General features: G+C 41.8%; 1 protein-coding gene across 1 annotated transcript in view; it reads right to left on the bottom strand.

Moving 5' to 3' along the window:
* The window catches only part of mgat4b (alpha-1,3-mannosyl-glycoprotein 4-beta-N-acetylglucosaminyltransferase B), a 196,919-nt gene that overhangs the window by 99,639 nt on the left and 81,365 nt on the right, over positions 1 to 15,915 (bottom strand). The window contains exons 2-3 of the mRNA XM_080745815.1: positions 5,024 to 5,203; positions 1,083 to 1,226 (exon numbers count right to left, since the gene is read on the bottom strand). Coding sequence (XP_080601941.1) covers positions 1,083 to 1,226; positions 5,024 to 5,203 — 324 coding nt within the window. The remainder of the gene's footprint in view (positions 1 to 1,082; positions 1,227 to 5,023; positions 5,204 to 15,915) is intronic.

Below are 15,915 nucleotides of genomic sequence, written 5' to 3' on the forward strand. Positions count from 1 at the left end.
GCCAGAGCCCACAGAGTGGATTTAGGGAGAGTTCAGAGTAAATCAATGGAGAGCGTGCACACACACACACACACACTTGTGATCTACTTTTTCCTCAGTTGTTTTTATATACTATGCACTTTGTGACTGTGTAAAGCACTTGAACTGCCTTTGTAAAAGTACTTTGTAAAGAAACTTGGCTTGATAAAAGGCACATACGTACACACACACGTACGCACACGCGCGCACACACACACACACACACACACACACACACACACACACACACACACACACAGCTCCATTGTGTCCTTGGAGATCCGGGCTGGCAGCAGCCATTTGCCTGCCCCTCGAGGGGACTCGCCGCGTTTAAGGGGTTGTCATGAGGCTGGTATCCCACCAAGGTGTATTCCAGCTGGGCCACACTGATGCCATGTGGCTCAGAGCATGGCTGGCTGCGGGATCCAGTCCACACAGCCTGCTTTGAAACGGGAGCACAGGAGAGGCCATCTCTCCACGGCAAAAGATTCAGAAATGCATCTCAATACTTAAAACTACACCTTCTTTGTGTAAAACTTTAAAACGTGGCCCCTTGCAGCACTATACCTGGAACTAGCATAAAACACTTGAACAGCGGGGTTCTCTGGGAGAAGACTGAACAGCTCTTGATGTAGGACAGATTGTCCGTGCATTAGAAATGGCAGGAGAGTTGAAGACGGAGGTGGGAAACAGATGAAACAATCTTGATGGGCTGAGCTGTGGATTGTGGGTGGGTGGGGAGGGATGAAAGGGAATAGAGAAGTGTGGAAGGAAGGTTTGATACATCTGGAAGAAACACAGTGAGAAAGGCTGTGTGTGTGTGTGTGTGTGTGTGTGTGTGTGTGTGTGTGTGTGTGTGTGTGTGTGTGTGTGTGTGTGTGTGTGCCTTTGATTCCATTTGTGCAGTGTTCGATTTAACACTGTGTATAGAAGTAGAAGGGAGTGAGAACCTAAAACAGACTATGTATTTGAGTATGCCTCCATAAATGCTTGTCTCACACACACGTGGCGTGTGAGAGTGTGCGTGTGCGTGTGCGTGTGCGTGTGTGTGTGTGTGTACTGACCCCCGGTGCGGCCCTGGCCCACGTGCACGGCTGGCTGCAGGCTGCTCTCCTTGGCCAGGAGGTGGGGCAAGTGGTGGAAGATGCTGGGCAGCTGGAGAACATTCTTACTGCTGGTCACATTCCACAACTTCAGCTTGGTCTCATCTGGAGGACACACACACACAGAGCCGGATGAGCTACGCACACATACACAGTATATTAAAAAGACACATGAAATTGATTGACAAGTATGGGTTGTGGTGTATTGTCGGTGCCATGGCATTGCTCCGAAATCTCATTGTTCCTACATCCCATTAGTCAGAATCTGGTGATGTTAACCTGTAAAATACTATGCCTAAACCTAAACCTAACCTCAGTAAAACTATGCCTAAACCTAAACCTAACCCAAACCCTAACCATAACCTCAGTAAAACTATGCCTACACCTAACCCTAAAACCTAACCCTAACAATTCAGACTAATGAGATGTAGGACTTATGGGCAGTCCCCGTATTGTCCAACTCAAGCTACACATTTACTGTAGATTTCCCTTACAGCATGAGCACTTGTATGTGGGTATGTGGGACAATATTTTAGTGGAACCAACTACTTTTTTCTTTTTCTTCTTTCAGTGCAGGACAATGCATGTCAACCCCTCCCTTCTTATTTTGTAACAATGACATGCAGTGGTGGAAAAAGTTTAAAAAAAGTAAAAGTATCAATACTGCAATGTAGAAATACTCTTTTACAAGAAAAAGCCCGGAATTCAAAATGAGTAAAATTGTTGGCATCAAAATTGACTTAAAGTACCAAAAGTAAAAGTAGAAAATAGCAGATCTACAAGCTCACAACGTTGTGAGCTTGTAGATCGGCTATTTTCAAATAGCCTACAGTAGCTATGAAATAAGTTAAAGTGGTTAATGTATGTTGTATAATATATATGTATAATATAATGTATGCAAAGTAACTAGTAACCAAAGTTTTCAAACAAATGTAGTGGAGTAAAAGTACAATATTTGGATCCGAGATGTAGTGGAGTAGATGTAAAAGTATTGGAAATACGATAAAATTGTACTTAAGTTAATGTACTTAGTTACCACTGGTATTACACATGTGTACACTGGCACACACAGGCACACACAGGCATGTGCGAGTAAGCGCGCGCGCGCGCGCACACACACACACACACACACACACACACACACACACACACACACACACACACACACACACACACACACACACACACACACACACACACACACACACACACACACACACACACACACACACACACACACACACACACACACACACACACACACACACACACACGCTAGGGTTGCTATAGCAGTAGAAGGCGGTATGTATGGTAGGCTCATCCATAATTCACCCTAATCCTCCAGTAACTGATAACTTACTGTACATTATAGTCAGGGTGCAGTTGGTGGAAGAAATGAGGGTGGGATGTTTTTTGGGGGCGAACTGTAAATGAGACAGGTGCCCACTGCCCAGGGCCCCAGAGTCAGAGGGGGTCTTCAGTGGTTATGATTATGATTTCTTATCTGTATTATGTTTAAATATTTTATGAAATATTTTATTAAATAGACATAATATTATGCATTTTTAATGAAACTAGGTAATAGTACATTTTATTTATAATGCAATTTACGCAAGTGCTAAAGTAACCAAATTAAGTGGAATTGCAGTCAAATTGATGTCAAATCGAGACATAACCGCAATTTCTGTTGTGCCACAAAAAGAAAGAAAGAAAGTGAGTCAGCAAACCACAAAGTTAGAGATGTGGCTTTGGTATCAGGAAATGCCCTCCACGTTTTGCACTTAACCACTACCAGGAAGCCCTACACTTATTTGTACAACAATACCAAAAACAGACGATCTACAAGCTCACGACACTGTGCATTGTGACACGTTGTGAGCTTGGATTCCCCCCATCCCACCAGCAAATCCAACCATGTATCCATCAGTGTTGCTAAAAAATCTAAGCCGGAAACTCCCCAATCTTAAAATTGCTCAAAGATTTGACACTTCTTGTCAGCAGCTGCCAGGTAGAACGTTCATTTTCCCAAATGTCAAAAACAAAATTGAACTAAGGATAAGAATGGCACATTGACAAATGAACATGCTCTCACTTATGGCAGTTGAATCTAAACTTGTCAGAGATACATTTTGATGATCTGTTTTTTGTACAGTAGGTAGCTAAGTTAAGGAAACATAATTCTATCCCGGCCTCACGACAAACCATGCAGCACCTCTTGTGCTTGTGCTTCATATTCTGGAAGTGCAGAATTGTAAATACAGTATGCAACACTAAAATGATAGCATCCTCCTCGATGTGACTGCACCTGCCCCATCCGAGGTCAACACAGTCAAAGCGCTGATGCTATTGGCCCAACAATACAAATTTGAAAGATATCAACCCCGTAACACTCTGTCACAGCTAATTTACTTTGGTTCCATTTCATTTCATTCCATTTAAATGAATTGAATTCAATGCAAAATATTGCTCACACATGCCGGGCCTGTAGAGATAAGGAGAGAGGGAAAGAGCGAGAGAATGAGAGAGAGAGACAGACCGACAGATAGAGAGAGACAAAGAGAGAGATGGAGAGGAAGATGGAGAGTGACAGAGCCAATGATAGAAATGAGATAAGAGTGTCCTGCATTGTGCGCAACTGTGTGTGTGTGTGTGTGTATATAGTAACTGAATGGAAAAATCGATTTTAATTTGCAATGATCTATATCGATGTGCAAAAGCATAAATCGTACCGTTTTGGCTTTGTATCATATCGGTATCGTTTTACAATGCAGATAATCAGTATCAAATCGTTTTGCAGTGCAAATAATTGATTGTATGGAAACTAAGTATTTGTGCCTTGTATTTTTTTTTCCCCTTTATAATTTTTATGCCACGATTTTGCAACCCATTTTTCACCCAGTGCCAATTGCCTATGTAATCCTGGGCTCTGCTCTCCCTCTGCCGCGCCTGGGGAGACAACGGATTGACCTCATGCTTCCTTCAATGCATGAGTAGTCCAAGTTGTTTCTTTTCACCTGACAGGGGGGATTTCCCCGGGATGGACGTCGCGCGTGGAAGGAACACGTTATTCCAACCAGTTCCTTTTTTCCTCCATCAGGCGCCCCGGCTGGCCAGGGGGAGGCATTATTGAGACCAGGATTACTGCATGTTTTTGTGAGGGTATCAACCCTAGGAGACACGGGGAGAACATGCAAACTCCACACAGAAAGGCCCTATCGCCGACCCCACCTAAGGTGTGGGCGCTGATGACGCGGAGGGAGAAACACGCCCCCATCACCCACAGCTTCCCCCGGCGGGAATCGAACCCAGGACCTTCTAGCTGTGAGGCGAAGCGCTAACCACTGTGCCACCGTGCCCCCTTGTGCCTTGTATTTAATTAACTACTTTATCATTCCATATAGCTACTCTTGGTCTACTTGGTCGATAAATGTGTGTAATCTGTGTGTTCATGTCAAGGTGCGGGTTTGTCCATACCGTATTGTGTTGAAATATAATGTCCATGTATTTGCTAGATAATCACAGTTATTTACAACCATGATAATAGATCTTTCCCTTAAAAACATGCACTATTGACACATTTCACACAGATTTAATTTCTTTGCAAAATAGTTACTATATCGATTTCAAATCATTGAATCAAATCGTATCGTATCGCCATGAATGAACCAATATCGTCCATGTACCGTATCGTCAACCATGTATCGTGATGCCTATCGTATCGTTGTTAAAATGTATCGTTACACCTCTAGTGTGTGTGTGTGTGTGTGTGTGTGTGTGTGTGTGTGTGTGTGTGTGTGTGTGTGTGTGTGTGTGTGTGTGTGTGTGTGTGTGTGTGTGTGTGTGTGTGCGTGCATGCTCCAGTCTGTCCAATCAAAGCAGTGTGAAGCAGGGCATGAGGCTACCTGACAGGCTGCTCCAGGTGTGGTTGATGTCCCGCAGTGCCTGCTTCTCGGCGATGGCCCTCTTGATCTCGTCCAGCACCAGGTTGAGCTCCTTTGAGCGCTTCAGGTTCTCCTGCTCGGCGGAGTGGAGACGCTCCCTCAGGGCCAGAAACTCCCTCTGGTAGATGTCTACCACATCGCCTGGTGGGAGAAGAGAGCGGACATCAGGACATTGTAGTTGATCAACAGATAATCGTGATTCACAGTTTAATTGTGTGTTTGGCATTGAACATCGGAAAATAGGGTATAAATCAGGGGTCTTCAACGTTTTCAGGCCAAGGACCCCCTTTGTGGAGAGAGAGATGAAGCAGGGACCCCCACAGCCTTTTCAGAGATTCCATATAGTTTCATTGTTTGACAGCACGATCATCAGTGTATTTTGGATTCATGTCAATTTGTGTTTTCAGATATTTAACCGCTTGAACCGTCAATACTTAGTAAACTTGAACTTTCACTCTGTACTTAGTGTGCTCTTTTACCTCTTTGCCGAAAATAGCTGATCTACAAGCTCACAACGCCTCGCACTGCAAGGCGTTGTGAGCTTGTAGATCTGCTATTTTGGCTAGTTCTCCGAATATGGACGCTAGGGTTCAAGTGGTTAATATAAAACAGGAGAAAAAATTTCCTATCACACAAAGATTTGGAGGGCCCCTTGTAGTCACTCTGAGGACCCCCTAGGGTTCCTGGACCCCCTGTTGAAGACCGCTGGTATAAATAGAAATGTATATTTGTGTTTGGCTTTTAGGTTTCATAAACAAAAATTGCTAAGCGGCCCTAACATCTACAGTTCGGGCTGCTACGCGGCCTTCACACATACCGTACGTCATACCGTCGATCTGAGAGATATGTCCGAGTCATAGTGTCGGGGGTTTGTCAGAGCACTTATTGTTCTACCTGTGTCCCTTTTCTGCCTATATATGGACTTATGGAGATCTCTGTATCTGTCCGTTTACCTGTGTCCCTTTTATGGCCATATATGGAGAGATCCCTGATGTCATCAGTATATGCCCATATCGGCGGCTCGCAGTGAGCTTATAGATCCTTTAACTTAGTTGTGTAGCAATTTTCAAAACAAGGTTACCAAATGCTTTACAGACAACAGGACCAAATGAAACCACACACAAGTAGCAAGACACAATAAAATAGATTAAGATCTGGCCAAGAGAGGAAATAAAAGACAGAAAAACTGTGGTAAGAAAGAGGACAAATAGTACTAGGGGAAATAAAATAGATAATGGAGATAAAATGTAGAGGAAAAAGGAGCTTTAAATGAAAGATAGATCTGACTAGCCGGCCTAACATGCTGCACCAACATCATAAATGCCACAGCACTTCCCTCACCACAACTTTATTACACCTGCACGCTTGGACGTCCGATTTATTCACACACACACACACACACACACACACACACTTACTTTTGGGCGTTTAAGAGTGTTTCACTGCAATCTTTGCAGAGCACTTTTCAAGCCATTAACCAGTCTTAACAGCCTAGTCAATACAATTAGGGTGTAGACTGGTATGCATTGATCACACCAACCAATGATCCAACACAGATAGACATGACTGCAGGCAAGACAGACAGACAGACAGACAGACAGGGAGAGAGAAACATTATGCCATTTATGTGCAAACGGCATTATGTTTAGAGGAATAAAGATGCTCTTCCGTGAACAAAAAGGTTGTTACAGATTGGAGGCTAATTTGTTTTGTATTTTTGTCTCTGTGCCGTCATGATACCCTGCTGCCGAGCTCATCCAAGTTTCTGAGAAAGTAACTGATGTGACATCATCAGAGAACCATGTGGAAGGTAGGGAGGGTCATACAGATGAAATATATTCATGCATTCAAAAGAAAATGTCGTACATCACGGCAGACCCCAAGAGCTCCGAGGAAGCCGCAGGGAGCTAGCTCATTACAGAGACGCCCTGCGTCTTCTCTGGAGGGTCACCACATGCCTCACCGTGGAGTCTGTGCATGCATACACAGGGGCGTCACACCAAATTCTGGGCCCTGGGTACAAGGATTCACTGTGGGGCCCCCCATGAATGTTAACTATTGAAAAATAGCAGATATACAAGCTCACAGCGCGGCACGCAAGAAACCTATGTTTCTATGTCAGTGGTGCTCAAACATTTTCATGTGAAGGACCCCCAAGATGATATGTATTTGGCCACAGCTAGACCCCCCCCATCTCAAAATATTTAGTTCCAGGGACCCCTCCCCGGAAGCAAAATTTGAGTTACAAATGCTCGCTTAAAAAAATACATATTCAAAGATTTGCGCACATTTTTTACGACTTTTCAAAAATAGCAGATCTACAAGCTCGCAGCGCGGCACTCGGTGCCGCGCTGTGAGCTTGTATATCTGCTATTTTTCAATAGCTAAAGTTACTATAGGGCCCCTCCACCTTGGGCCCTGGTAACTCAGTCCCACTTTCCTACCCCTTGTGACGCCCCTGCATGCATACAGACCACTGTTTAGCTGCCTGTCTGTGAACCTCTCGCCCCAGTGGCTTTCTGCGCATCCCTACAACAGTAGGGTCTGCATAAATTCAGCTAAAGCCTTCTTTCTAAGCTATTTTCCTGACTCCCTCTATTTCTCTCTCTCTCTCCCACTCTCTCTCTCTCCAACAAACAGCTGTGCCAACACAAAACACCAGCTTTGGGTGCCTGGCTCAGTTCCAGGCACCCAAAGAAAGTCTACATGCTTTCAATATGATATTGAAAAGTGCCAGGCAATCATATTTTTCTGATATCATTAAAAAGAACAGTAACAACTCACGTGTGTTATTTGCTACATTTGACAGGTTAACTAATCCTCCAGTTCCAATATCATCCGAACTAGTCACTACCAGCAAATGTAATGAGTTTGCATCATTTTTTAATGACAAGATTCAAGGAATCAGGTATGCTTGTAACCCCTCAGTGTCAAACACAGCCTTATCACTACCACAGGCCCCCAGAAGTAACATGGTATGTATGGTGAAATTTAATTATATTGATGACAAAACACTTGAAGATATTGTATCCAGTTTAAATTCATCTACCTGTTGCCTTGATGTTTTACCCACTAGTTTTTTCAAAGCTGTTTTGGGCAGTCTGGTGAAAGAACTAGTAAATATTGTGAATGGTTCTCTTCAATCTGGCATTTTTCCTGGGCACCTGAAAACTGCAGTTGTCAAGCCTCTCCTTAAAAAGAGCAGCCTTGATGCTGCTGTATTAAATAATTATAGGCCCATATCAAATTTACCCTTTTTAGGTAAAATTATTGAAAAAGCGGTTCATCAACAACTTAGTCACTTTTTACTTTTAAATAATTGTTTTGATCAGTTTCAGTCTGGATTTCGGCCCCATCACAGTACTGAGACTGCACTCATAAAAGTTTTAAATGACATTCGACTTAAAACTGACACTGCCAATGTGTCTGTTTTAGTTTTATTAGACCTTAGTGCTGCGTTTGACACTGTGGACCATTCAATTTTATTACAAAGATTAGAGCACTGTGTGGGACTCTCCGGAATTGTTATTGAGTGGTTTAAATCATACCTTAATAACAGGAAATACTTTGTCTCTATTGAAAATTGTGTGTCTGAACAGATGGCTATGACCTGTGGGGTTCCACAGGGGTCCATTCTTGGACCCCTCCTATTCAATCTGTATATGCTCCCCCTAGGACAAATAATAAGCAAAAATAAAGTAAGTTACCATAATTATGCAGATGACACACAAATATACATATCTGTTGCATCAACTGACTACTCTTCCATTGATTCTCTCTGTCACTGCATTGAGGAAATCAATGACTGGATGCGGCAAAATTTTCTACAATTAAATCAAGATAAGACTGAGATCATTGTTTTTGGACCACAGAAGCAGAGACAGGGAGTAATTTCTTACCTTGAATCCCGGTCTCTTAAACCTAAGAGTCAGGTGAGAGATCTTGGTGTTGTCCTAGATTCAGATTTGAATTTTAACAGTCATATCAAATCTGTCATTTCATCTGCTTATTATCATCTTAAAAATATTGCACGGGTCAGGGGAATTATGTCCAAGCAAGATTTAGAGACACTTATACATGCTTTTGTTTCCAGTAGACTGGATTACTGTAACAGTCTGTTCACAGGACTCTCAAGCAAAGCCCTTAAACAACTTCAACTGATTCAGAATGCTGCTGCTAGAGTCCTGACAAATACTAGAAAATATGACCATGTTACACCAGTTTTAAAATCCTTACATTGGCTACCAGTCTCCCAGAGAATTGATTTTAAGATTTTATTACTTGTCTATAAATGTCTCTGTGGCTCTGGGCCCAGTTATCTCCTGGACATGTTGAAGCCTTATGAACCCCCTAGAACACTCAGGTCATCTGGGGCTGGCCTGCTAATTGTTCAAACTGTTGGAACAAAACATGGTAAAGCAGCCTTTCACCATTATGCACCACACACCTGGAATAATATTCCTCTTTATATTAGACAATCCCCAACCATAGCTGTTTTTAAGTCCAATTTAAAAACGTATTTATTTGATATTGCTTACGCTACCTTATGATTTATTAATTATATATTATTTTCTTGTTTTAAATGTATGTATTGTATTTTTAAATTGCATTGTTGTACTTTGAATGTATGTTTTTATTCTGTAAAGCACTTTGAATTGCGTTGTTGTACGAAAGGTGCTCTATAAATAAAGTTGCCTTGCCTTGCCTTGCCTTCCTTCCTTTAGCAGGACAGACAGTGTCATGCCATCGCAGCACGGCAGAGACGTGGAGAAAGGAACGGATATGAAGTTGTATAGTTGGTGAATAAATGAAAGCATGAAGAGGGGGGAAAATGTGTGATGAAAATGAGTGTCTGGCTGAATGACGGGGGGAGAAAGATGTTAAATCCTCTGTGGGTTGTGGTATGATGAAACATGGGGCCAATATCTTGTGGTGGTATTGACGGGCTCCGAGGCAAGCTGGTGCCTCCTGCTATTCTTCAGTAGCTCCAGGATTATTGGCCTTGTGTCCCCTTTGTCTCAATTTCGCTTATCTGTCGACTACTGTCTTGAAAACTAAAAACGTAGCCCAACTCCTCTCTCCCTTCTCAGAATAACAGTGAAAAATTATTTCATTTGAAACAAAACAGACACAGTATGTGCAATGCGTTCAATTGCCGTTTATCCTCTGGCCATTTATTTGATAGGCGGTGTCCACTGATATGTTAGCCTGTTATCTGCAAAGTCACACAAGACACAACTCTTATCTTAGACCCTTTACAGTAAAGTTTTTATTGCACTTTATAGTCCAGCGTTGCCAGACGATCGGAGACCTTGGCCTACTGGTACATCTGGGGACTTCTTAATGCAAGGACATTCATTGATTTATCAAAAGAATTTGATAGTTGATCATAATATCTTAATAACTAAGCTATCGTCATAGGATTGGATGAGCTCGGATTAAATTGGTTTTCATAATTATCTTTCAAGGAGAGCTCAAGCTGCTGTTGCTTAAGACTTTAACTCTAACTCTCTTGAAATCAGTAAAAGTGTCTATTCTTAGTCCACTTTTATTTACATTATAACTATATTATGTAAATAAAAAATGTAAAGAAAGAATTTGATTCTTGTATAGAATAATCTTGCTTTTCTAACGTCAGTCGGAAGACCATTGTACAATAAACAATTTTGTCTGTGCTTAAATATAATGACATTTTGTACATGCCTCCACTTTGAAGCCTCAGTGCTGTGTTTTGTAGTGCTCTGCCTTTTATCACTGGAGAGAAATCATTGTATTTCATACAAAAAAGTAGGTTGGCCCTCTTTAACTAAAAGAAGGGAATGGCTTTGCCTTTGTATTTTATTTATAAGGCTCTGCGTATGAAACTTCCCTTTTATCTCTGATCCTTGATTGCTTTTAAACATGGCAGATATGGTACTACTGTAGGTCAAAGGACTGTTTCGTTTTAAAAGTACCACATAAAAGCGGAACTTGGCAAGGCTGGTTTTAAACACTATGCCCTATACAAATGGAATGAACTACAGAGGACCTTCACTTTAGAGTGTCTTGTTCTGCTTGAGGATTACAATATTGACCTCTGACACACTATGAGGTAGGATGTTGCTTGTGATTATTTTCTTTGATCTGCATGTTTGTTTACTGTTCGACTATGACTGATCTCTGATCTGTACTTATTTTTCCCAATGTTTTTATATGCACTTGTCTGTCTAATGTATTTTACATAAAGAATTATCAGTCCAAACGAGACTACCTGTTTAAATAAAGGACAACTAAACAAAATAGCATATATATATATGACTTATTTTTGTGTTTGTGTCAGTGGCGTAGGGGCCCACATTGGAGGGTGGGCAGCATTACCCAAGTTCAGTCTCGTGCTGGGTCCCCCTGGTTTTGGTTATGACTTGATAACATAATTACGTGAAGATCCCCTTACAATTTCCATTATAGTGGAAACCTGAAGTATAACAGGCCTGCAACATCACTGTATGTCAAAGCATAAAAGGGTTTAAAACGGGTTAGTCTCATCGCAGATCTTGGGCCTGAACTAGGCGTAAGTATTTAGTACCGAGCAGCGCAGGGACCTGGTCCTAGCCTGGCATTAGCCAGACTGATAACATGGATTCACTCATACGTTCCTCCACGGTATCAGTCTGGACTTCAGCCCATAGGGAGTGAGTATGAGAAAGCCGTTACTGTGTCACACTGTTCAGTTGAAATGCAGTCACTGATCATCGCCCGGTCATTTTCTGATTTCTCATACTGGCTCTCTATGGGCCGAAGTCCAGACTGATACTGTGGAGGAAGGTGTGAGTGAATCCATCTTATCAGTCTGGTTAATGCCAGGCTAACCTGGTCCGACTCTAAAGCCAGAGCCCTGGCAGGAGTATGTCCCCAACATGCATGTGTACTTGGTATGAGAGGAAACCCATGTAAACATGAGGAGAACATGCAAACCTAGCTGACACAGAAAGGCCTCAGTCAGTTTTAAATCCAGGATGTTCCTGCTGTGAGGCAACAGTGCTAACCAGTAGTAACCACTGAGCCACTCTGTGCAGATTTTGTAATTATTATCATACATATTGAACTAAGTAAAGGAAAGTTGCTGATGGATGTCTTTCATAATGAAAACGGACAAATGAAAGAGTGACACGGACACAAATACACAGACGAGTTATGGCATACTTAGTTCTCTGATGTTTATTAATGGCACCTACTGTAATAGTAACATCTGTTTGGCTGATGACTGCTGCCGATTGAGCATGCACGCACGACCGCACGACGCACGCACACACGCACGCGCACACATGTGTGAAACAAACAAAGTAAAGTACATCCACATTAATTCCCCCATTCCCCAGCAAAGTGAGCACCACACGTACAGTACTTGGTCATTTAAAACATGACTTAAAGGGTATTCAAACTCACTTTGTAAGTGTATGTAATCTCTGTGGGAAGTATGTGTCTCTGGTGTCTTGGTATAGTGGGCAAGTGGTTAGAAAATGTAGCTCTGTTTCCACCACATTTTGTGTAGAGGGGGTGCATAGTCTGTCTTCCCTTGGGAGCGGGTCTGTATGTGGCTGTATTTCTCTATTGCAAGGCTGTGTTCGCTAATTCTGCACCTAGTTAAGGTTTTCCTTAATGTTGTGTCAGTCACAGTGCTCAGGTATTCTGTCAATGTATATTCTCTGTATTTATTTAAGGCTAAATCCGGTTTAGTCCAGTGGTAGCTGTGGTTGTGTGCACCGAGTTCCTAAACCAGTTGAGTCGACCAAGGGTGCAGCTCTGTAGATTTACACACACGTGCGCGCGCATAGTGAATGCTTCCTTTTTAATGCAGAGATTTTAATTATCCTTCGACACAGTTACTCATCTCTTCTCTATTCTAATAATCATCACCACTCCTACAGTAAGTGACTCCTTCCACTCAGTCTGACAGCAGTAGTGCCGGGCTGCAAAAACAAAAGCAGTTTCATGCATTATATATGCTTATGGACTCCCTAATTATAAAGAAGGCATTTGGCCAACTTAACAACAAAGACATGGGCTTCAACGCTCAGACTAACAAAGGCTTTTTATGACTCGGTGTGCTTTGATATCCAAAAAAAGGCATGCATATGAAAAGGATTGAGAACTAGACTGTGTTCAGTTCATGTCGTTCAGTCTCTAGTGATAATGGATACCTATTATGCAATGTTTGAGGAGGGATTAACCACACGAGCCCTAGTGTCCCTATTCAGAAGTCAGAACATGTCATAAATACATTTGGCAAAAATAGCAGGTGTACAAGCTCACAACACGACCCGTTGTGAGAGGTTGTGGATCAGTTATTTAGGTTTTAAACAACTGGTGTAGAGGGGAAAAAAAGGAGGGGGGTCAAGTATAGACCCCTGGCCTGGGGTCTCCACAGTGGTTATGGGTAGGGTACAATTCGCTGGAGGGGATGAGGCATCCATGAGTATCTTGAAGACCAGGCCCATTTCAAGTTGCTGTACTCTGTCCTCTACCCTGAGCCATCCGCCCATCCTACCTAGCATAATGAGCAGGAGTTAGGTGAATCCTAGGTGTGAGCTTTAGTAACATGATCAGTTTGTTTTGAGAAGTCTGAAGTTTTTAAATGTCTTTGAGGTACTAGAGTACCATGAGGTGCATGCATAGTCAAAATGACATTGGATGAGTGCTCCAGCTAGCTAGTGAGAGCACTCCTACTGACCAATTAGGAGACCCTGCCTATAACTCTTGTTCTTTGATTGACTTTCACGATACATTTTTTCACTGGAAAGGTTGTTCTCTCTACAATACAACCTCTTTTCGTTGTGATAACATTGTCACGCACTCTGACCGTAATATCTGTGGCCTTTGTGAGTTTAATTTTGGACCCAAAAAGAATGGATTCAGTTTTGCCCAGGTGTAGTGTTATCAGCGATAATTATTTTCATAACTATAAATACTACAGTAAAATGACTGTTTTTGTAGTTTTTTGTCAAAGTTATGTTATTGTTGCATTTTTAAGGCAGACATTTTATTTGATTTTATTTGGAGTAAATATTGATTTACAAATTAAATTCAATCGTCTGCTACTTATTATGCAGCTTTGTTTAGCTGACATTGACTAATTATTCCAGTAAGTTAAGTAGCATTTTAATTACTTTTCACAAAACTGTAAACATCCACTGACAACCGTGACTTCGAAAAATGAAGCAATTAACTGTAATATGGTCTATGGGTTGTGACCGAAGCTGTGAGTAGACAATTACATGGATTTAGACAAGCATGGTCCTTTAATGTCCTTCATAGTTAAATGATTTCTTTCTTTCTTTCTTTATTTAAGTAATTTATTTTGCCATTTTTATGCTTCATTTCTCAGATAGGACATTGCGGAGAGAGTCAGGGCAGAGAGGAGAGGTACTGTATGTGGGAGTCGGACACATTGAGCACAGGGTCTGCACCAACTAGCTGAGCCACCAGGCACCCCATGAAATGCTTTAATACGCCTAAAACATTCTGTAAGCAGCTTCGGAGGCTAACCCTGGGCTTTAAGTGCCCTTGAGCATGACTGTTAAACTCGTATTGCTCCCGATGAGCAGATTGGAGCCTTGCATGGTTGCCTCTGTCGTCGATATGTGAATGAGTGAATGCAATGCACATTGTAAAGCATTTTGGCTAAAGGCGCTATATAAATACATTGTTTTGCTTATGTACAGTATATGCAGTGCATGTGTATCTAGAGTATGCATGTACAGTATATTCCGTATGTGATGTACAATAACATGAGCGTTGAATAATGATGTAGAGTATGTTGGTCCATCTTCGAATAAATATTTGAGTGTGCCACAGTTATACAGTAGCGTACATAAATCATGTCACACGGGCATAATTAATAACTATGACTCTCAAGTGACACACATACAGTAATTGTCAGTATGTGCCTGACAATTACCAATATATATGCATGTGCATTGTGCATGCGTGCAAGACAATGCCAATGACTGGGTTTGTGGAGCAGAAAACTCTGCACAGGATTATAATACTGTTTATCCATTGCAATGTCTTAACCTTTGACCCCGAAGGAACCAATGCAATACGGATGCAAGCACGACATTGAGATTGGAAAATAATGAGGTGCTGCATGCGGGTGTGTTCTCTGGATCACAACCAGTCATACATCTGGCCCTACATCACAGTGGTGGAAAAAAGTACTCTGATTACTTTAGTAAAAATAGCAATACCACAATGTTGAAATTCTTTGATACCACTTGTCCAGTAATCTAAAGAACCTTTTTCCCACAAACAGATAATCATCCATTCCTTAATCTACAAATCCATCCAGTAAACAAACACATTTACAGCCATAGAATCAATTATACTGTCCACATTTCATTTACCCCTCATGCCCTGCTGCGTGCGTATGCATGTGCATGTGCATGTGCATGTGCATGTGCATGTGCATGTGCATGTGAATGTGTGTGTGTGTGTGTGCGTGTGTGTGTATATAGGCCCGATACATCCACCGGATTAGCAGCCAGGAGCTCATAATCTCACGTGTTCTGCATGTGTTCACATCAAGAATAAGAAAGCAATCTAAAAATAATAAGGATTTATGAACAGATCTCTCCCCCTGATCTCCATCACCTTCTGCTCCTAGAAGACCAAACCAATGATGGCATGAAAAAAGGGCTGATCTAATTCTCCAATATGATAGGTTTATTTAACATTGCATTATGATAGGGGAGGAAAACTTATTTTGATTGCGTCTTTCAACAGAGTAAAGGTCTAGGACATTATATAGGGATTGTACACAATAAAATCCTCTGTGGTCATTTAACTCTGTGAGTGAAGAAATAGAACCAAACTAG

The sequence above is a fragment of the Nannobrachium achirus genome (assembly GCF_963921795.1).
Source record: "Nannobrachium achirus genome assembly, chromosome: 17".
Classification (NCBI taxonomy): domain Eukaryota; kingdom Metazoa; phylum Chordata; class Actinopteri; order Myctophiformes; family Myctophidae; genus Nannobrachium; species Nannobrachium achirus.